The 23439-nt window shown below is 45.3% G+C and overlaps 1 protein-coding gene across 1 annotated transcript in view; it reads right to left on the bottom strand.

Annotated features, from left to right (window-relative positions):
• LOC106589753 (zinc finger matrin-type protein 4) overlaps nucleotides 1–23439 on the bottom strand; it is a 145563-nt gene that overhangs the window by 94649 nt on the left and 27475 nt on the right. Inside the window, exon 2 of the mRNA XM_045710423.1 lies at nucleotides 14299–14403. Coding sequence (XP_045566379.1) covers nucleotides 14299–14403 — 105 coding nt within the window. The remainder of the gene's footprint in view (nucleotides 1–14298; nucleotides 14404–23439) is intronic.

Raw genomic sequence — 23439 nt, 5'->3', positions numbered from 1 at the left:
ATAGTGGTAGAGAAGAGAGGGAGAGACTGATAGTGGTAGAGAAGAGAGGGAGAGACTGATAGTGGTAGAGAAGAGAGGGAGAGACTGATAGTGGTAGAGAAGAGAGGGAGAGACTGATAGTGGTAGAGAAGAGAGGGAGAGACTGATAGTGGTAGAGAAGAGAGGAGGGGAGAGACTGATAGTGGTAGAGAAGAGAGGGAGAGACTGATAGTGGTAGAGAAGAGAGGGAGAGACTGATAGTGGTAGAGAAGAGAGGGAGAGACTGATAGTGGTAGAGAAGAGAGGGAGAGACTGATAGTGGTAGAGAAGAGAGGGAGAGACTGATAGTGGTAGAGAAGAGAGGGAGAGACTGATAGTGGTAGAGAAGAGAGGGAGAGACTGATAGTGGTAGAGAAGAGAGGAAGAGACTGATAGTGGTAGAGAAGAGAGGGAGAGACTGATAGTGGTAGAGAAGAGAGGGAGAGACTGATAGTGGTAGAGAAGAGAGGGAGAGACTGATAGTGGTAGAGAAGAGAGGGAGAGACTGATAGTGGTAGAGAAGAGAGGGAGAGACTGATAGTGGTAGAGAAGAGAGGGAGAGACTGATAGTGGTAGAGAAGAGAGGGAGAGACTGATAGTGGTAGAGAAGAGAGGGAGAGACTGATAGTGGTAGAGAAGAGAGGAAGAGACTGATAGTGGTAGAGAAGAGAGGGAGAGACTGATAGTGGTAGAGAAGAGAGGGAGAGACTGATAGTGGTAGAGAAGAGAGGGAGAGACTGATAGTGGTAGAGAAGAGAGGGAGAGACTGATAGTGGTAGAGAAGAGAGGGAGAGACTGATAGTGGTAGAGAAGAGAGGGAGAGACTGATAGTGGTAGAGAAGAGAGGGAGAGACTGATAGTGGTAGAGAAGAGAGGGAGAGACTGATAGTGGTAGAGAAGAGAGGGAGAGACTGATAGTGGTAGAGAAGAGAGGGAGAGACTGATAGTGGTAGAGAAGAGAGGGAGAGACTGATAGTGGTAGAGAAGAGAGGGAGAGACTGATAGTGGTAGAGAAGAGAGGGAGAGACTGATAGTGGTAGAGAAGAGAGGGAGAGACTGATAGTGGTAGAGAAGAGAGGGAGAGACTGATAGTGGTAGAGAAGAGAGGGAGAGACTGATAGTGGTAGAGAAGAGAGGGAGAGACTGATAGTGGTAGAGAAGAGAGGGAGAGACTGATAGTGGTAGAGAAGAGAGGGAGAGACTGATAGTGGTAGAGAAGAGAGGGAGAGACTGATAGTGGTAGAGAAGAGAGGGAGAGACTGATAGTGGTAGAGAAGAGAGGGAGAGACTGATAGTGGTAGAGAAGAGAGGGAGAGACTGATAGTGGTAGAGAAGAGAGGGAGAGACTGATAGTGGTAGAGAAGAGAGGGAGAGACTGATAGTGGTAGATGAAGAGAGGGAGAGACTGATAGTGGTAGAGAAGAGAGGGAGAGACTGATAGTGGTAGAGAAGAGAGGGAGAGACTGATAGTGGTAGAGAAGAGAGGGAGAGACTGATAGTGGTAGAGAAGAGAGGGAGAGACTGATAGTGGTAGAGAAGAGAGGGAGAGACTGATAGCGGTAGAAGAAGAGAGGAGAGACTGATAGTGGTAGAGAAGAGAGGGAGAGACTGATAGTGGTAGAGAAGAGAGGGAGAGACTGATAGTGGTAGATGAAGAGAGGGAGAGACTGATAGCGGTAGAGAAGAGAGGGAGAGACTGATAGTGGTAGAGAAGAGAGGGAGAGACTGATAGTGGTAGAGAAGAGAGGGAGAGACTGATAGTGGTAGAGAAGAGAGGGAGAGACTGATAGTGGTAGAGAAGAGAGGGAGAGACTGATAGTGGTAGAGAAGAGAGGGAGAGACTGATAGTGGTAGAGAAGAGAGGGAGAGACTGATAGTGGTAGAGAAGAGAGGGAGAGACTGATAGTGGTAGAGAAGAGAGGGAGAGACTGAGAGTGGTAGAGAAGAGAGGAAGAGACTGATAGTGGTAGAGAAGAGAGGGAGAGACTGATAGTGGTAGAGAAGAGAGGAAGAGACTGATAGTGGTAGAGAAGAGAGGGAGAGACTGATAGTGGTAGAGAAGAGAGGGAGAGACTGATAGTGGTAGAGAAGAGAGGAAGAGACTGATAGTGGTAGAGAAGAGAGGGAGAGACTGATAGTGGTAGAGAAGAGAGGAAGAGACTGATAGTGGTAGAGAAGAGAGGGAGAGACTGATAGTGGTAGAGAAGAGAGGGAGAGACTGATAGTGGTAGAGAAGAGAGGGAGAGACTGATAGTGGTAGAGAAGAGAGGGAGAGACTGATAGTGGTAGAGAAGAGAGGGAGAGACTGATAGTGGTAGAGAAGAGAGGAAGAGACTGATAGTGGTAGAGAAGAGAGGGAGAGACTGATAGTGGTAGAGAAGAGAGGAAGAGACTGATAGTGGTAGAGAAGAGAGGAAGAGACTGATAGTGGTAGAGAAGAGAGGGAGAGACTGATAGTGGTAGAGAAGAGAGGGAGAGACTGATAGTGGTAGAGAAGAGAGGGAGAGACTGATAGTGGTAGAGAAGAGAGGGAGAGACTGATAGTGGTAGAGAAGAGAGGGAGAGACTGATAGTGGTAGAGAAGAGAGGGAGAGACTGATAGTGGTAGAGAAGAGAGGGAGAGACTGATAGTGGTAGAGAAGAGAGGGAGAGACTGATAGTGGTAGAGAAGAGAGGGAGAGACTGATAGTGGTAGAGAAGAGAGGGAGAGACTGATAGTGGTAGAGAAGAGAGGGAGAGACTGATAGTGGTAGAGAAGAGAGGGAGAGACTGATAGTGGTAGAGAAGAGAGGGAGAGACTGATAGTGGTAGAGAAGAGAGGGAGAGACTGATAGTGGTAGAGAAGAGAGGGAGAGACTGATAGTGGTAGAGAAGAGAGGGAGAGACTGATAGTGGTAGAGAAGAGAGGGAGAGACTGATAGTGGTAGAGAAGAGAGGAGGGAGAGACTGATAGTGGTAGAGAAGAGAGGGAGAGACTGATAGTGGTAGAGAAGAGAGGGAGAGACTGATAGTGGTAGAGAAGAGAGGGAGAGACTGATAGTGGTAGAGAAGAGAGGGAGAGACTGATAGTGGTAGAGAAGAGAGGAAGAGACTGATAGTGGTAGAGAAGAGAGGGAGAGACTGATAGTGGTAGAGAAGAGAGGGAGAGACTGATAGTGGTAGAGAAGAGAGGGAGAGACTGATAGTGGTAGAGAAGAGAGGGAGAGACTGATAGTGGTAGAGAAGAGAGGGAGAGACTGATAGTGGTAGAGAAGAGAGGGAGAGACTGATAGTGGTAGAGAAGAGAGGGAGAGACTGATAGTGGTAGAGAAGAGAGGAAGAGACTGATAGTGGTAGAGAAGAGAGGGAGAGACTGATAGTGGTAGAGAAGAGAGGGAGAGACTGATAGTGGTAGAGAAGAGAGGAAGAGACTGATAGTGGTAGAGAAGAGAGGGAGAGACTGATAGTGGTAGAGAAGAGAGGGAGAGACTGAGAGTGGTAGAGAAGAGAGGAAGAGACTGATAGTGGTAGAGAAGAGAGGGAGAGACTGATAGTGGTAGAGAAGAGAGGTAGAGACTGATAGTGGTAGAGAAGAGAGGGAGAGACTGATAGTGGTAGAGAAGAGAGGGAGAGACTGATAGTGGTAGAGAAGAGAGGAAGAGACTGATAGTGGTAGAGAAGAGAGGGAGAGACTGATAGTGGTAGAGAAGAGAGGGAGAGACTGATAGTGGTAGAGAAGAGAGGAAGAGGGAGAGACTGATAGTGGTAGAGAAGAGAGGGAGAGACTGATAGTGGTAGAGAAGAGAGGGAGAGACTGATAGTGGTAGAGAAGAGAGGGAGAGACTGATAGTGGTAGATAAGAGAGAAGAGGGAGAGACTGATAGTGGTAGAGAAGAGAGGAAGAGACTGATAGTGGTAGAGAAGAGAGGGAGAGACTGATAGTGGTAGAGAAGAGAGGGAGAGACTGATAGTGGTAGAGAAGAGAGGGAGAGACTGATAGTGGTAGAGAAGAGAGGGAGAGACTGATAGTGGTAGAGAAGAGAGGGAGAGACTGATAGTGATAGAGAAGAGAGGAAGAGACTGATAGTGGTAGAGAAGAGAGGGAGAGACTGATAGTGGTAGAGAAGAGAGGGAGAGACTGATACTGGTAGAGAAGAGAGGAAGAGACTGATAGTGGAAGAGAAGAGAGGAAGAGACAGAGTGGTAGAGAAGAGAGGGAGAGACAGAGTGGTAGAGAAGAGAGGGAGAGACTGATAGTGGTAGAGAAGAGAGGAAGAGACTGATAGTGGTAGAGAAGAGAGGGAGAGACTGATAGTGGTAGAGAAGAGAGGGAGAGACTGATAGTGGTAGAGAAGAGAGGGAGAGACTGATAGTGGTAGAGAAGAGAGGAAGAGACTGATAGTGGTAAAGAAGAGAGGGAGAGACTGATAGTGGTAGAGAAGAGAGGGAGAGACTGATAGTGGTAGAGAAGAGAGGGAGAGACTGATAGTGATAGAGAAGAGAGGAAGAGACTGATAATGGTAGAGAAGAGAGGAAGAGACTGATAGTGGTAGAGAAGAGAGGGAGAGACTGATAGTGGTAGAGAAGAGAGGAAGAGACAGAGTGGTAGAGAAGAGAGGGAGAGACAGAGTGGTAGAGAAGAGAGGGAGAGACTGATAGTGGAAGAGAAGAGAGGAAGAGACTGATAGTGGTAGAGAAGAGAGGGAGAGACAGAGTGGTAGAGAAGAGAGGGAGAGACTGATAGTGGTAGAGAAGAGAGGAAGAGACTGATAGTGGTAGAGAGGGAGAGACTGATAGTGGTAGAGAAGAGAGGGAGAGACTGATAGTGGTAGAGAAGAGAGGGAGAGACTGATAGTGGTAGAGAAGAGAGGAAGAGACTGATAGTGGTAAAGAAGAGAGGAAGAGACTGATAGTGGTAGAGAAGAGAGGGAGAGACTGATAGCGGTAGAGAAGAGAGGAAGAGACTGATAGTGGTAGAGAAGAGAGGGAGAGACTGATAGTGGTAGAGAAGAGAGGGAGAGACTGATAGTGGTAGAGAAGAGAGGGAGAGACTGATAGTGGTAGAGAAGAGAGGAAGAGACAGAGTGGTAGAGAAGAGAGGGAGAGACTGATAGTGGTAGAGAAGAGAGGGAGAGACTGATAGTGGTAGAGAAGAGAGGGAGAGACTGATAGTGGTAGAGAAGAGAGGGAGAGACTGATAGTGGTAGAGAAGAGAGGGAGAGACTGATAGTGGTAGAGAAGAGAGGAAGAGACAGAGTGGTAGAGAAGAGAGGAAGAGACTGATAGTGGTAGAGAAGAGAGGGAGAGACTGATAGTGGTAGAGAAGAGAGGAAGAGACTGATAGTGGTAGAGAAGAGAGGGAGAGACTGATAGTGGTAGAGAAGAGAGGGAGAGACTGATAGTGGTAGAGAAGAGAGGAAGAGACTGATAGTGGTAGAGAAGAGAGGGAGAGACTGATAGTGGTAGAGAAGAGAGGAAGAGACAGAGTGGTAGAGAAGAGAGGAAGAGACTGATAGTGGTAGAGAAGAGAGGGAGAGACTGATAGTGGTAGAGAAGAGAGGGAGAGACTGATAGTGGTAGAGAAGAGAGGAAGAGACTGATAGTGGTAGAGAAGAGAGGGAGAGACTGATAGTGGTAGAGAAGAGAGGAAGAGACTGATAGTGGTAGAGAAGAGAGGGAGAGACTGATAGTGGTAGAGAAGAGAGGGAGAGACTGATAGTGGTAGAGAAGAGAGGGAGAGACTGATAGTGGTAGAGAAGAGAGGGAGAGACTGATAGTGGTAGAGAAGAGAGGGAGAGACTGATAGTGGTAGAGAAGAGAGGGAGAGACTGATAGTGGTAGAGAAGAGAGGGAGAGACTGATAGTGGTAGAGAAGAGAGGGAGAGACAGAGTGGTAGAGAAGAGAGGGAGAGACTGATAGTGGTAGAGAAGAGAGGGAGAGACTGATAGTGGTAGAGAAGAGAGGAAGAGACTGATAGTGGTAGAGAAGAGAGGGAGAGACTGATAGTGGTAGAGAAGAGAGGGAGAGACTGATAGTGGTAGAGAAGAGAGGGAGAGACTGATAGTGGTAGAGAAGAGAGGGAGAGACTGATAGTGGTAGAGAAGAGAGGAAGAGACTGATAGTGGTAGAGAAGAGAGGGAGAGGGAGAGACTGATAGTGGTAGAGAAGAGAGGGAGAGACTGATAGTGGTAGAGAAGAGAGGGAGAGACTGATAGTGGTAGAGAAGAGAGGGAGAGACTGATAGTGGTAGAGAAGAGAGGGAGAGACTGATAGTGGTAGAGAAGAGAGGAAGAGACTGATAGTGGTAGAGAAGAGAGGGAGAGACTGATAGTGATAGAAAAGAGAGGGAGAGACTGATAGTGGTAGAGAAGAGAGGAAGAGACTGATAGTGGTAGAGAAGAGAGGGAGAGACTGATAGTGGTAGAGAAGAGAGGAAGAGACTGATAGTGGTAGAGAAGACAGGGAGAGACTGATAGTGGTAGAGAAGAGAGGGAGAGACTGATAGTGGTAGAGAAGAGAGGAAGAGACTGATAGTGGTAGAGAAGAGAGGGAGAGACTGATAGTGGTAGAGAAGAGAGGGAGAAACTGATAGTGGTAGAGAAGAGAGGAAGAGACTGATAGTGGTAGAGAAGAGAGGGAGAGACTGATAGTGGTAGAGAAGAGAGGAAGAGACAGAGTGGTAGAGAAGAGAGGAAGAGACTGATAGTGGTAGAGAAGAGAGGGAGAGACTGATAGTGGTAGAGAAGAGAGGAAGAGACTGATAGTGGTAGAGAAGAGAGGGAGAGACTGATAGTGGTAGAGAAGAGAGGGAGAGACTGATAGTGGTAGAGAAGAGAGGAAGAGACTGATAGTGGTAGAGAAGAGAGGGAGAGACTGATAGTAGTAGAGAAGAGAGGGAGAGACTGATAGTGGTAGATAAGAGAGGAAGAGGGAGAGACTGATAGTGGTAGAGAAGAGAGGAAGAGACTGATAGTGGTAGAGAAGAGAGGGAGAGACTGATAGTGGTAGAGAAGAGAGGGAGAGACTGATAGTGGTAGATAAGAGAGGAAGAGGGAGAGACTGATAGTGGTAGAGAAGAGAGGAAGAGACTGATAGTGGTAGAGAAGAGAGGGAGAGACTGATAGTGGTAGAGAAGAGAGGGAGAGACTGATAGTAGTAGAGAAGAGAGGGAGAGACTGATAGTGGTAGAGAAGAGAGGGAGAGACTGATAGTGGTAGAGAAGAGAGGGAGAGACTGATAGTGATAGAGAAGAGAGGAAGAGACTGATAATGGTAGAGAAGAGAGGGAGAGACTGATAGTGGTAGAGAAGAGAGGGAGAGACTGATACTGGTAGAGAAGAGAGGAAGAGACTGATAGTGGAAGAGAAGAGAGGAAGAGACAGAGTGGTAGAGAAGAGAGGGAGAGACTGATAGTGGTAGAGAAGAGAGGGAGAGACTGATAGTGGTAGAGAAGAGAGGAAGAGACTGATAGTGGTAGAGAAGAGAGGGAGAGACTGATAGTGGTAGAGAAGAGAGGGAGAGACTGATAGTGGTAGAGAAGAGAGGGAGAGACTGATAGTGGTAGAGAAGAGAGGAAGAGACTGATAGTGGTAAAGAAGAGAGGGAGAGACTGATAGTGGTAGAGAAGAGAGGGAGAGACTGATAGTGGTAGAGAAGAGAGGGAGAGACTGATAGTGATAGAGAAGAGAGGAAGAGACTGATAATGGTAGAGAAGAGAGGAAGAGACTGATAGTGGTAGAGAAGAGAGGGAGAGACTGATAGTGGTAGAGAAGAGAGGAAGAGACAGAGTGGTAGAGAAGAGAGGGAGAGACAGAGTGGTAGAGAAGAGAGGGAGAGACTGATAGTGGAAGAGAAGAGAGGAAGAGACAGAGTGGTAGAGAAGAGAGGGAGAGACAGAGTGGTAGAGAAGAGAGGGAGAGACTGATAGTGGTAGAGAAGAGAGGAAGAGACTGATAGTGGTAGAGAGGGAGAGACTGATAGTGGTAGAGAAGAGAGGGAGAGACTGATAGTGGTAGAGAAGAGAGGGAGAGACTGATAGTGGTAGAGAAGAGAGGAAGAGACTGATAGTGGTAAAGAAGAGAGGAAGAGACTGATAGTGGTAGAGAAGAGAGGGAGAGACTGATAGTGGTAGAGAAGAGAGGAAGAGACTGATAGTGGTAGAGAAGAGAGGGAGAGACTGATAGTGGTAGAGAAGAGAGGGAGAGACTGATAGTGGTAGAGAAGAGAGGGAGAGACTGATAGTGGTAGAGAAGAGAGGAAGAGACAGAGTGGTAGAGAAGAGAGGGAGAGACTGATAGTGGTAGAGAAGAGAGGGAGAGACTGATAGTGGTAGAGAAGAGAGGGAGAGACTGATAGTGGTAGAGAAGAGAGGGAGAGACTGATAGTGGTAGAGAAGAGAGGGAGAGACTGATAGTGGTAGAGAAGAGAGGAAGAGACGAGAGTGGTAGAGAAGAGAGGAAGAGACTGATAGTGGTAGAGAAGAGAGGGAGAGACTGATAGTGGTAGAGAAGAGAGGAAGAGACTGATAGTGGTAGAGAAGAGAGGGAGAGACTGATAGTGGTAGAGAAGAGAGGGAGAGACTGATAGTGGTAGAGAAGAGAGGGAGAGACTGATAGTGGTAGAGAAGAGAGGGAGAGACTGATAGTGGTAGAGAAGAGAGGAAGAGACTGAGAGTGGTAGAGAAGAGAGGAAGAGACTGATAGTGGTAGAGAAGAGAGGGAGAGACTGATAGTGGTAGAGAAGAGAGGGAGAGACTGATAGTGGTAGAGAAGAGAGGAAGAGACTGATAGTGGTAGAGAAGAGAGGGAGAGACTGATAGTGGTAGAGAAGAGAGGAAGAGACTGATAGTGGTAGAGAAGAGAGGGAGAGACTGATAGTGGTAGAGAAGAGAGGGAGAGACTGATAGTGGTAGAGAAGAGAGGGAGAGACTGATAGTGGTAGAGAAGAGAGGGAGAGACTGATAGTGGTAGAGAAGAGAGGGAGAGACTGATAGTGGTAGAGAAGAGAGGGAGAGACTGATAGTGGTAGAGAAGAGAGGGAGAGACTGATAGTGGTAGAGAAGAGAGGGAGAGACAGAGTGGTAGAGAAGAGAGGGAGAGACTGATAGTGGTAGAGAAGAGAGGGAGAGACTGATAGTGGTAGAGAAGAGAGGGAGAGACTGATAGTGGTAGAGAAGAGAGGGAGAGACTGATAGTGGTAGAGAAGAGAGGGAGAGACTGATAGTGGTAGAGAAGAGAGGGAGAGACTGATAGTGGTAGAGAAGAGAGGGAGAGACTGATAGTGGTAGAGAAGAGAGGAAGAGACTGATAGTGGTAGAGAAGAAGAGAGGGAGAGACTGATAGTGGTAGAGAAGAGAGGGAGAGACTGATAGTGGTAGAGAAGAGAGGGAGAGACTGATAGTGGTAGAGAAGAGAGGGAGAGACTGATAGTGGTAGAGAAGAGAGGGAGAGACTGATAGTGGTAGAGAAGAGAGGAAGAGACTGATAGTGGTAGAGAAGAGAGGGAGAGACTGATAGTGGTAGAGAAGAGAGGGAGAGACTGATAGTGGTAGAGAAGAGAGGAAGAGACTGATAGTGGTAGAGAAGAGAGGGAGAGACTGATAGTGGTAGAGAAGAGAGGAAGAGACTGATAGTGGTAGAGAAGACAGGGAGAGACTGATAGTGGTAGAGAAGAGAGGGAGAGACTGATAGTGGTAGAGAAGAGAGGAAGAGACTGATAGTGGTAGAGAAGAGAGGGAGAGACTGATAGTGGTAGAGAAGAGAGGGAGAGACTGATAGTGGTAGAGAAGAGAGGAAGAGACTGATAGTGGTAGAGAAGAGAGGGAGAGACTGATAGTGGTAGAGAAGAGAGGGAGAGACTGATAGTGGTAGAGAAGAGAGGGAGAGACTGATAGTGGTAGAGAAGAGAGGGAGAGACTGATAGTGGTAGAGAAGAGAGGGAGAGACTGATAGTGGTAGAGAAGAGAGGGAGAGACTGATAGTGGTAGAGAAGAGAGGGAGAGACTGATAGTGGTAGAGAAGAGAGGGAGAGACTGATAGTGGTAGAGAAGAGAGGGAGAGACTGATAGTGGTAGAGAAGAGAGGGAAGAGACTGATAGTGGTAGAGAAGAGAGGGAGAGACTGATAGTGGTAGAGAAGAGAGGGAGAGACTGATAGTGGTAGAGAAGAGAGGAAGAGACTGATAGTGGTAGAGAAGAGAGGGAGAGACTGATAGTGGTAGAGAAGAGAGGGAGAGACTGATAGTGGTAGAGAAGAGAGGAAGAGACTGATAGTGGTAAAGAAGAGAGGGAGAGACTGATAGTGGTAGAGAAGAGAGGAAGAGACTGATAGTGGTAGAGAAGAGAGGGAGAGACTGATAGTGGTAGAGAAGAGAGGGAGAGACTGATAGTGGTAGAGAAGAGAGGAAGAGACTGATAGTGGTAGAGAAGAGAGGGAGAGACTGATAGTGGTAGAGAAGAGAGGGAGAGACTGATAGTGGTAGAGAAGAGAGGAAGAGACTGATAGTGGTAGAGAAGAGAGGGAGAGACTGATAGTGGTAGAGAAGAGAGGAAGAGACTGATAGTGGTAGAGAAGAGAGGGAGAGGGAGAGACTGATAGTGGTAGAGAAGAGAGGGAGAGACTGATAGTGGTAGAGAAGAGAGGGAGAGACTGATAGTGGTAGAGAAGAGAGGGAGAGACTGATAGTGGTAGAGAAGAGAGGGAGAGACTGATAGTGGTAGAGAAGAGAGGGAGAGACTGATAGTGGTAGAGAAGAGAGGAAGAGACTGATAGTGGTAGAGAAGAGAGGGAGAGACTGATAGTGATAGAGAAGAGAGGGAGAGACTGATAGTGGTAGAGAAGAGAGGAAGAGACTGATAGTGGTAAAGAAGAGAGGGAGAGACTGATAGTGGTAGAGAAGAGAGGGAGAGACTGATAGTGGTAGAGAAGAGAGGAAGAGACTGATAGTGGTAGAGAAGAGAGGGAGAGACTGATAGTGGTAGAGAAGAGAGGGAGAGACTGATAGTGGTAGAGAAGAGAGGAAGAGACTGATAGTGGTAGAGAAGAGAGGGAGAGACTGATAGTGGTAGAGAAGAGAGGGAGAGACTGATAGTGGTAGAGAAGAGAGGAAGAGACTGATAGTGGTAGAGAAGAGAGGGAGAGACTGATAGTGGTAGAGAAGAGAGGGAGAGACTGATAGTGGTAGAGAAGAGAGGGAGAGACTGATAGTGGTAGAGAAGAGAGGGAGAGACTGATAGTGGTAGAGAAGAGAGGGAGAGACTGATAGTGGTAGAGAAGAGAGGGAGAGACTGATAGTGGTAGAGAAGAGAGGAAGAGACTGATAGTGGTAGAGAAGAGAGGGAGAGACTGATAGTGGTAGAGAAGAGAGGGAGAGACTGATAGTGGTAGAGAAGAGAGGGAGAGACTGATAGTAGTAGAGAAGAGAGGGAGAGACTGATAGTGGTAGAGAAGAGAGGGAGAGACTGATAGTGGTAGAGAAGAGAGGAAGAGACTGATAGTGGTAGAGAAGAGAGGGAGAGACTGATAGTGGTAGAGAAGAGAGGGAGAGACTGATAGTGGTAGAGAAGAGAGGAAGAGACTGATCGTGGTAGAGAAGAGAGGGAGAGACTGATAGTGGTAGAGAAGAGAGGGAGAGACTGATAGTGGTAGAGAAGAGAGGGAGAGACTGATAGTGGTAGAGAAGAGAGGGAGAGACTGATAGTGGTAGAGAAGAGAGGGAGAGACTGATAGTGGTAGAGAAGAGAGGGAGAGACTGATAGTGGTAGAGAAGCGAGGGAGAGACTGATAGTGGTAGAGAAGAGAGGGAGAGACTGATAGTGGTAGAGAAGAGAGGGAGAGACTGATAGTGGTAGAGAAGAGAGGGAGAGACTGATAGTGGTAGAGAAGAGAGGGAGAGACTGATAGTGGTAGAGAAGAGAGGGAGAGACTGATAGTGGTAGAGAAGAGAGGGAGAGACTGATAGTGGTAGAGAAGAGAGGGAGAGACTGATAGTGGTAGAGAAGAGAGGGAGAGACTGATAGTGGTAGAGAAGAGAGGGAGAGACGATAGTGGTAGAGAAGAGAGGGAGAGACTGATAGTGGTAGAGAAGAGAGGGAGAGACTGATAGTGGTAGAGAAGAGAGGGAGAGACTGATAGTGGTAGAGAAGAGAGGGAGAGACTGATAGTGGTAGAGAAGAGAGGGAGAGACTGATAGTGGTAGAGAAGAGAGGGAGAGACAGAGTACTAGAGAAGAGAGGAAGAGACTGATAGTGGTAGAGAAGAGAGGGAGAGACTGATAGTGGTAGAGAAGAGAGGGAGAGACTGATAGTGGTAGAGAAGAGAGGGAGAGACTGATAGTGGTAGAGAAGAGAGGGAGAGACTGATAGTGGTAGAGAAGAGAGGGAGAGACTGATAGTGGTAGAGAAGAGAGGAGAGACTGATAGTGGTAGAGAAGAGAGGGAGAGACTGAGAGTGGTAGAGAAGAGAGGGAGAGACTGATAGTGGTAGAGAAGAGAGGGAGAGACTGATAGCGGTAGAGAAGAGAGGGACAGACTGATAGTGGTAGAGAAGAGAGGGAGAGACTGATAGTGGTAGAGAAGAGAGGGAGAGACTGATAGTGGTAGAGAAGAGAGGGAGAGACTGATAGTGGTAGAGAAGAGAGGGAGAGACTGATAGTGGTAGAGAAGAGAGGGAGAGACTGATAGTGGTAGAGAAGAGAGGGAGAGACTGATAGTGGTAGAGAAGAGAGGGAGAGACTGATAGTAGTAGAGAAGAGAGGGAGAGACTGATAGTGGTAGAGAAGAGAGGAAGAGACTGATAGTGGTAGAGAAGAGAGGGAGAGACTGATAGTGGTAGAGAAGAGAGGGAGAGACTGATAGTGGTAGAGAAGAGAGGGAGAGACTGATAGTGGTAGAGAAGAGAGGGAGAGACTGATAGTGGTAGAGAAGAGAGGGAGAGACTGATAGTGGTAGAGAAGAGAGGGAGAGACTGATAGTGGTAGAGAAGAGAGGGAGAGACTGATAGTGGTAGAGAAGAGAGGGAGAGACTGATAGTGGTAGAGAAGAGAGGGAGAGACTGATAGTGGTAGAGAAGAGAGGGAGAGACTGATAGTGGTAGAGAAGAGAGGGAGAGACTGATAGTGGTAGAGAAGAGAGGGAGAGACTGATAGTGGTAGAGAAGAGAGGGAGAGACATAGTGGTAGAGAAGAGAGGAGGAGACAGAGTGGTAGAGAACGTTCACCGGACGTGCTTGTTGCACCCTCGACAACTACTATGATTATTATTATTTGACCATGCTGGTCATTTATGAACATTTTAACATTTTAACATCTTGACCATGTTCTGTTATAATCTCCACCCTGCACAGCCAGAAGAGGACTGGCCACCCCTCATAGCCTGGTTCCTCTCTAGGTTTCTTCCTAGGTTTTTGGCCTTTCTAGGGAGTTTTTCCTAGGGAGTTTTTCCTAGCCACCGTGCTTCTTTCACATGCTTTGCTTGCTGTTTGGGGTTTTAGGCTGGGTTTCTGTACAGCACTTTGAGAATATCAGCTGATGTACGAAGGGCTATATAAAATTAAATTTGATTTGATTTGATTTAGAAGAGAGGGAGGGACGAATGAGTGGTGGATTGTGAAACAAACATGTAGAAAGTGAATATGTAGAAAGTGATCATGGAGAAGACAGAAAGAAAGAGGAGAGGGTGGGAGGGAGAAAGATAAGAGGGAAAACATTGACAGGTAATGCTGGGCCTGGGTCTGAGTCTGAGATGCACTAGGGACACACACACACACACACACACACACACACACACACACACACACACACACCTGCAGTGTGATGGACAGAGGAGCAGGCAGGGAGTCAGGCAGGGAGAGGATGGTATTTGACTCCCAGGGGAAAGATCTAACTGGGGCAGTGGAGCAGCATGACTGGACTGGACTCAGGCATGTTATCACCCACTAGCAGCACTCCATTATCTATCCATCCATCCTTCTACCTGGCACTGTCTCTCTCCCTCTCATGGTAAATCCCTGCACCACACTCTCCCCTCTTGATTACCCCACACTCATACCCCTGCCCTCGTCCTCTCGCTCAGGCCTCTTCCTCTCTGTGTGTGTGTGTCTGTGTCTGTGTGTGTGTGTGTGTGTGTGTGTGTGTGTGTGTGTGTGTGTGTGTGTGTGTGTGTGTGTGTGTGTGTGTGTGCGTGCGTCGCTGTGTGTGTGTGTGTGTGTGTGTGTGTGTGTGTGTGTGTGTGTGTGTGTGTGTGTGTGTGTGTGTGTGTGTGTGTGTGTGTGTGTGTGTGTGCGTGCGTGTGTGACGTAGACTCACCTCATAGTGTGCTGTGCGTTGCGACTCGGAGATAAGTTGGGCATTACAGATGTTGCAGTAACTCTCTGTGAACAGTCCTCCTTCCACCACCCCAGCCGACTTCATCTTTAGACACGCACACACACAAACACACACACACACACAGAATAAACCAATACGCCCTCTTGCCAGGATACAGTGCATACACACAGCTACTACACACCAAATCACAATGTGTCAAAATCGGAATATTCTAGAACAAATCCAACCAAATTAGTCAGAAAACCAACTTCATTAGTCAGAAAACACCAGGGCCGTGTGTATCAAGGATGCAGATTTAGGTTCAGGGACCCCCTATCCATCTGCAAAACTATGTACGTGAAAAATACACTTTGATTGGGATATTAATTGTATCATAAGCATGGTGTCAATGTGTTGTAGATCAGTTGTACAACTTGATTGTGCACGGGGCCAGAGAGACCAACACATCAGAATGTGTTGTAGATCAGTTGTACAACTTGATTGTGCACGGGGCCAGAGAGACAAACACATCAGAATGTGTTGTAGATCAGTTGTACAACTTGATTGTGCACGGGGCCAGAGAGACCAACACATCAGAATGTGTTGTAGATCAGTTGTACAACTTGATTGTGCACGGGGCCAGAGAGACCAACACATCAGAATGTGTTGTAGATCAGTTGTACAACTTGATTGTGCACGGGGCCAGAGAGACCAACACATCAGAATGTGTTGTAGATCAGTTGTACAACTTGATTGTGCACGGGGCCAGAGAGACCAACACATCAGAATGTGTTGTAGATCAGTTGTACAACTTGATTGTGTACGGGGCCAGAGAGACCAACACATCAGAATGTGTTGTAGATCAGTTGTACAACTTGATTGTGCACGGGGCCAGAGAGACCAACACATCAGAATGTGTTGTAGATCAGTTGTACAACTTGATTGTGTACGGGGCCAGAGAGACCAACACATCAGAATGTGTTGTAGATCAGTTGTACAACTTGATTGTGCACGGGGCCAGAGAGACCAACACATCAGAATGTGTTGTAGATCAGTTGTACAACTTGATTGTGCACGGGGCCAGAGAGACCAACACATCAGAATGTGTTGTAGATCAGTTGTACAACTTGATTGTGTACGGGGCCAGAGAGACCAACACATCAGAATGTGTTGTAGATCAGTTGTACAACTTGATTGTGCACGGGGCCAGAGAGACCAACACATCAGAATGTGTTGTAGATCAGTTGTACAACTTGATTGTGCACGGGGCCAGAGAGACAAACACATCAGAATGTGTTGTAGATCAGTTGTACAACTTGATTGTGCACGGGGCCAGAGAGACCAACACATCAGAATGTGTTGTAGATCAGTTGTACAACTTGATTGTGCACGGGGCCAGAGAGACCAACACATCAGAATGTGTTGTAGATCAGTTGTACAACTTGATTGTGTACGGGGCCAGAGAGACCAACACAACAGAATGTGTTGTAGATCAGTTGTACAACTTGATTGTGCACGGGGCCAGAGAGACCAACACATCAGAATGTGTTGTAGATCAGTTGTACAACTTGATTGTGCACGGGGCCAGAGGGACCAACACATCAGAATGTGTTGTAGATCAGTTGTACAACTTGATTGTGCACGGGGCCAGAGAGACCAACACATCAGAATGTGTTGTAGATCAGTTGTACAACTTGATTGTGCACGGGGCCAGAGAGACCAACACATCAGAATGTGTTGTAGATCAGTTGTACAACTTGATTGTGCACGGGGCCAGAGAGACCAACACATCCCTATGAGTCTATTTTTTATTTGACCTTTATTTAACTAGGCAAGTCAGTTAAGAACAAATTCTTATTTACTATGACGACCTACACCGGCCAAACCCGGACAACGCTCCCGATTACTGCCGGTTGTGAAACAACCTGGAATCGAACCAGGGTGTCTGTAGTGACGCCTCAAGCACTGAGATGCAGTGTCTTAGACCGCTGCGCCACTCGGGAGTCTATAAAACCCCTTTATTAGAGACAGGAATTAACATGAGATGAGCTCTTGGACCTGAAACCTGTTAGAGTCAATAATGAGAGACTGATTCATGGTCAAATTACACCCTTATTCCCCTTATAGTGACTCTAATCAAATTACACCCTTATTCTCCTTATAGTGACTCTAATCAAATGACACCCTTATTCCCCTTATAGTGACTCTAATCAAATTACACCCTTATTCCCCGTATAGTGACTCTAATCAAATTACACCCTTATTCCCCTTATAGTGACTCTAATCAAATTACACCCTTATTCCCCTTATAGTGTCTCTAATCAAATTACACCCTTATTCCCCGTATAGTGACTCTAATCAAATTACACCCTTATTCCCCTTATAGTGACTCTAATCAAATTACACCCTTATTCCCCTTATAGTGTCTCTAATCAAATTACACCCTTATTCTCCTTATAGTGACTCTAATCAAATTACACCCTTATTCCCCTTATAGTGACTCTAATCAAATTACACCCTTATTCCCCTTATAGTGACTCTAATCAAATTACACCCTTATTCTCCTTATAGTGACTCTAATCAAATTACACCCTTATTCCCCTTATAGTGACTCTAATCAAATTACACCCTTATTCCCCTTATAGTGTCTCTAATCAAATTACACCCTTATTCCCCGTATAGTGACTCTAATCAAATTACACCCTTATTCCCCGTATAGTGACTCTAATCAAATTACACCCTTATTCCCCTTATAGTGACTCTAATCAAATTACACCCTTATTCTCCTTATAGTGACTCTAATCAAATTACACCCTTATTCCCCGTATAGTGACTCTAATCAAATTACACCCTTATTCTCCTTATAGTGACTCTAATCAAATTACACCCTTATTCCCCTTATAGTGACTCTAATCAAATTACACCCTTATTCCCCTTATAGTGACTCTAATCAAATTACACCCTTATTCCCCTTATAGTGACTCTAATCAAATTACACCCTTATTCCCCTTATAGTGACTCTAATCAAATTACACCCTTATTCCCCTTATAGTGACTCTAATCAAATTACACCCTTATTCCCCTTATAGTGTCTCTAATCAAATTACACCCTTATTCTCCTTATAGTGACTCTAATCAAATTACACCCTTATTCTCCTTATAGTGACTCTAATCAAATTACACCCTTATTCCCCTTATAGTGACTCTAATCAAATTACACCCTTATTCCCCGTATAGTGACTCTAATCAAATTACACCCTTATTCCCCGTATAGTGACTTTAATCAAATTACACCCTTATTCCCCATATAGTGACTCTAATCAAATTACACCCTTATTCTCCTTATAGTGACTCTAATCAAATTACACCCTTATTCCCCTTATAGTGACTCTAATCAAATTACACCCTTATTCTCCTTATAGTGACTCTAATCAAATTACACCCTTATTACCCTTATAGTGTCTCTAATCAAATTACACCCTTATTCCCCGTATAGTGACTCTAATCAAATTACACCCTTATTCCCCTTATAGTGACTCTAATCAAATTACACCCTTATTCCCCGTATAGTGACTCTAATCAAATTACACCCTTATTCTCCTTATAGTGACTCTAATCAAATTACACCCTTATTCCCCTTATAGTGACTCTAATCAAATTACACCCTTATTCCCCGTATAGTGACTCTAATCAAATTACACCCTTATTCCCCTTATAGTGACTCTAATCAAATTACACCCTTATTCCCCGTATAGTGACTCTAATCAAATTACACCCTTATTCCCCGTATAGTGACTCTAATCAAATTACACCCTTATTCCCCTTATAGTGACTCTAATCAAATTACACCCTTATTCTCCTTATAGTGACTCTAATCAAATTACACCCTTATTCCCCGTATAGTGACTCTAATCAAATTACACCCTTATTCCCCTTATAGTGACTCTAATCAAATTACACCCTTATTCCCCTTATAGTGACTCTAATCAAATTACACCCTTATTCCCCGTATAGTGACTCTAATCAAATTACACCCTTATTCCCCTTATAGTGACTCTAATCAAATTACACCCTTATTCCCCTTATAGTGTCTCTAATCAAATTACACCCTTATTCCCCGTATAGTGACTCTAATCAAATTACACCCTTATTCCCCTTATAGTGACTCTAATCAAATTACACCCTTATTCCCCGTATAGTGACTCTAATCAAATTACACCCTTATTCCCCTTATAGTGACTCTAATCAAATTACACCCTTATTCCCCGTATAGTGACTCTAATCAAATTACACCCTTATTCCCCGTATAGTGACTCTAATCAAATTACACCCTTATTCCCCTTATAGTGACTCTAATCAAATTACACCCTTATTCTCCTTATAGTGACTCTAATCAAATTACACCCTTATTCCCCGTATAGTGACTCTAATCAAATTACACCCTTATTCCCCTTATAGTGACTCTAATCAAATTACACCCTTATTCCCCTTATAGTGACTCTAATCAAATTACACCCTTATTCCCCGTATAGTGACTCTAATCAAATTACACCCTTATTCCCCTTATAGTGACTGTAATCAAATTACACCCTTATTCTCCTTATAGTGACTCTAATCAAATTACACCCTTATTCCCCGTATAGTGACTCTAATCAAATTACACCCTTATTCTCCTTATAGTGACTCTAATCAAATTACACCCTTATTCCCCTTATAGTGACTCTAATCAAATTACACCCTTATTCCCCTTATAGTGACTCTAATCAAATTACACCCTTATTCCCCGTATAGTGACTCTAATCAAATTACACCCGTATAGTGCACTGCATAGGGAATAGGGTATCAAACAGCATAGGGAATAGGGTGTCACACAACATAGGGAATAGGGTGCCATTAGAGACAAAGACTGAGACAGGCACTAGTCTAACTGTATGTAGGGAACGGAGAAAGACAGAGAATACACACACACACACACACACACACACACACACACACACACACACACACACACACACACACACACACACACACACACACACAGCCTTGTATAACTAACCTCGTGGGGACACACAATTTGGTCCCATTCAAAATCCTATTTTCCCTAACCCCTAACCCTACCCTAACCCTAACCTTAACCCAGAAATAGCATTTGACCTTGTGGCGACCAACAAAATGTCCCCAGTTGGTCAATGTTTTGTCAGTTTACTATTCTTCTGGGGACTTCTGGTACACACACTCAGCCTCAATGCACAACTAGCTGCTGCACAGACACACGCACACACACGCACACACACACGCACACACACACACACACACGCACGCACGCGCACACACGCACACGCACACGCACACACACACGCACGCACAAACAATTAACCCTTCACTTCTCTTAGCTCTCATCACAGTAGAGTGGACAATCTCATAATATAAAGCAGCTCGTAAGAATAGAATCGAAGAGAATAAAATAGATCCTCATTATCTAATTGAACTTGGTCGACTCATTAACACTTAGCTACAGCACTCCAAAGTATTGGGGGGGAGGGGGGTGTCTATGTTTAGATAGATGCTGTTTAGAACATACATTCTCTGTCATGTACTTTAGAATAGGAAATGAGGTAGACATGTCAGTTCTATACATGACATTTCTACCTGCACATTGCTTCCACCAGAAAGAGACAGAGGGAAAGTCACTCAAGTCAGCATCTTTTTGATCCAAATGATAATTGTTTGCTCCATTGAGGAGATGCAGAACGTAGTGATGGAAACACTTATGAGAGAGGTGAAGGTGAGAAAGGTGAAGTTGAAAACAATGACAAGCATCATTCTACTCAAGACAGAATACAGGCCAATCAAAGCATCTCTCATATTCTGTAGTTAAATAACTTACATTGACTCTCGATTGACAGGCAAGAACCAACCGACCTGCAAATGAAACATTATCATTTCATCTCTTCGTTAATTAAGATGACGTCACAAACTTCATCATCTGCCAAAATATCTCAACTCCCCCTGTGGGTATAACATGTTGCATGGAGCTCTGGGTAGACTGACTCATTTATGAAGCCAATCTGTGACGAGATGAATGACTAGATAGTGGGAGAGAGAGGGGGGAGAGAGACAGAGAGAGAGACGGAAAGAGAGAGAGAGGAGGGGGAGGAAGGGTGGGAAAGGAGGGAGGGAGGGAGGGAGGAGGGAGGGGAGGGAGGGAGGGAGGGAGGGGGAGGGAGGAGGGAGGGAGGGAGGGAGGGAGGGAGGGAGGGAGGGAGGGGGGAGAGAAAGGGTGGGAAGGGGAGAGAGACAGAGAAGGAGGGGAGAGAGAGGGCGGGTGAGAGAGAAAAATGGAGAGAAAGAATCGTTAGATAGCTAGTGAGAGAAACAGAACACTAGCAGGGATGTCGGATGACGCCATACAATCACAAATTCTTTAAATAGGTTAAACAACAGAAATGAGCTAAATACAGTGCCTTCGGAAAGTAATACGACCCTTTTACTTTTCCACATTTTTTATGTTACAGCCTTATTCTAAAATGGATAGAATAGTTTTATTTCCCACATCAATCCACACACAATTCCCTGTAATGACAAAGCAGAACATTTTTTTTTTTTGTTGCACATTTACATAAGTATTCAGACCCTTTACTCAGTACTTTATTGAAGCACCTTTGGCAGTGATTACAGCCTTGAGTCTTCTTGGGTTTGATGCTACAAGCTTGACACACCTGTATTTAGGGAGTTTCTCCCATTCTCCTCTGCAGATCCTCTCAATCTCTGTCAGGTTGGATGGGGAGCATCACTGCACAGCTATTTTCAGGTCTCTCCAGAGATGTTAGATCAGGTTCAAGTCTGGGCTCTGGCTGGGACACTCAAGGACATTCATAGACTTGTCCCAAAGCCACTCTTGTGTTGTCTTGGCTGTGTGCTTAGGGTCGTTGTCCTGTTGGAAGGTGAACCTTCGCCCTAGTCTGAGGTCCTGAGCGCTCTGAAGCAGGTTTTCATCAAGGATCTCTCTGTACTTTGCTCCGTTCATCTTTCCCTCGATCCTGACTAGTCTCCCAGTCCCTGCCACTGAAAACATCCCCACAGCATAATGCTGCCACCACCATGCTTCACCGTAGGGATGATGCCAGGTTTCCTCCAATGGTGACGCTTGGCATTCAGGCAAAATAGTTAAATCTTGGTTTCATCAGACCAGCGCAAGCGGGCTGTCATGTGCCTTTTACTGAGGAGTGGCTTCCGTCTGGCCACTCTACCATAAAGGTATGATTAGTGGAGTGCTTCTGGAAGGTTCTCCCATCTCCACAGAGGAACTCTGGAGCTCTATTAGAGTGACCATTGGGTTCTTGGTCATCTCCCTGACCAAGGCCCTTCTCCCCCAATTGCTCAGTTTGGCCGTGAGGCCAGCTCTAGGAAGAGTCTTGGTGATTCCATACTTCTTCCATTTAAGAATGATGGAGTCCACTGTGTTCCTGGGGACCTTGAATGCTGCAGAAACTCCCCAGATCTGTGCCTCAACACAATCCTCCAAGACTTAGGTCTCTCTTTATGTAGTGTTGTGTTGTCTCTCTTGTCGTGATGTGTGTTTTGTCCTATATTTTATTTATTTTTTAATCCCAGCCCCCGCAGGAGGCCTTTTGCCTTTTGGTAGGCCGTCATTGTAAATAAAAAATTGTTCTTAACTGACTTGCCTAGTTAAATAAAGATTAAATAAAAAAAATAGAAATCCTGTCTCGGAGCTCCACAAACAATTCCTACGACCTCATGTCTTGGTTTTTGCTCTGACAAGCACTGTCAACTGTGGGACCTTATATAGACAGGCGTGTGCCTTCCCAAATCATGTTCAATCAATTTAATTTACCACAGGTGGACTCCAATCAAGTTGTAAAAACATCTCAAGGATGATCAATAGAATCAAGATGCACCTGATCTCATAGCAAAAGGGTCTGAATACTTATGTAAATAAGGTATTTCCATTTTATTTATTTTTAAATGAGCAAAATCTAAAAACCTGTTTTCACTTTGTCATTTTGGCTTTCTGTGTGTACATTGATGATGACAAAAAAAAATTCATCCATTTTAGACTTCTGCTGTAATGTAACAAAATGTGGGAAAAGTCAAGGGGTCTGAATACTTTCCGAAGGCACTGTGCATGCTAATTGTCGCACCATCAGCGAAGATTGCTCAATGAATTGGTTAAATAACAACTAAAAGAGCAGCGGAAGAGGAGAAGTCCGCCTGGGGCCTTGGGCATCTGGAAACTGAATGGACTATAATAGTATTCTGTTTCAAGACCACATCAACAGATTAACCCCTGACTAAACCGTCACACACACTCGCACGCACACATGTCCTTGGCACGCAAGCACACAAAGGCAGGCAGAGACATGCACACACGCACACCGGATGTCCCTTTTGTTCTGTCTGATAAATGGTAAAAGTTTGGGTCTTTTTTTCACCACATTTAAATATTAATAGATATTAAATATTTCATATTAATAACAGTAAGTGGCTACCCAGGGTAGAAGAAGCAGTGTTTCTTTAGAGAGTGTTGAGATACGCTGCTTCATTCCTCTGGGGAGGTTCACACACTCAGTATCTGTACGGTAGTACAAAACTACTTTTCACCTTATATGGTTTGAAATACTGTACTGGCCATATCATTGCAAACAGTGGTTCCCAAACTTGTTCACTTTGTGACCCTGAAAAATGGAAAATTCAAGTTTGCAGATACCACCAAAAAATTATGTAGGACATGGGGTGCTTATCTAGGTGAGGTAATACCCTGAATTGAAAAAGTATTGCACGTTAAAAAGTGGACTGCACAAATTTTTTGAAAGACGAAGAACTCAGTATAGCCTCCAATACAAAACAATGTCCCTAGCAACATTCAGAGACTTAGCTGTAAGAGGGAGAGAGAGAGAGAGAGAGAGCGAGAGCGAGAGATAGAGAGCGAGAGATAGAGAGAGAGAGAGAGAGAGAGAGAGAGAGAGAGAGCATGCGAGAGAGAGTGAGAGATAGAGAGCACGAGAGAGAGAGAGAGAGAGAGAGAGAGAAAAAACAGCAGGTGGTAGTGAAGTCTGGAGGTTTTCTATCAAAGTCCTCTCTCCTCCTTCTTTTCTCTCTTTAAACATCCCTCCATCCTCT

The sequence above is a fragment of the Salmo salar genome, chromosome ssa28 (genome assembly GCF_905237065.1).
Source record: "Salmo salar chromosome ssa28, Ssal_v3.1, whole genome shotgun sequence".
Classification (NCBI taxonomy): Eukaryota; Metazoa; Chordata; class Actinopteri; order Salmoniformes; family Salmonidae; genus Salmo; species Salmo salar.
Note: the sequence above shows the minus strand (reverse complement) of the source record. Positions and strands in the feature narration are given on the sequence as shown.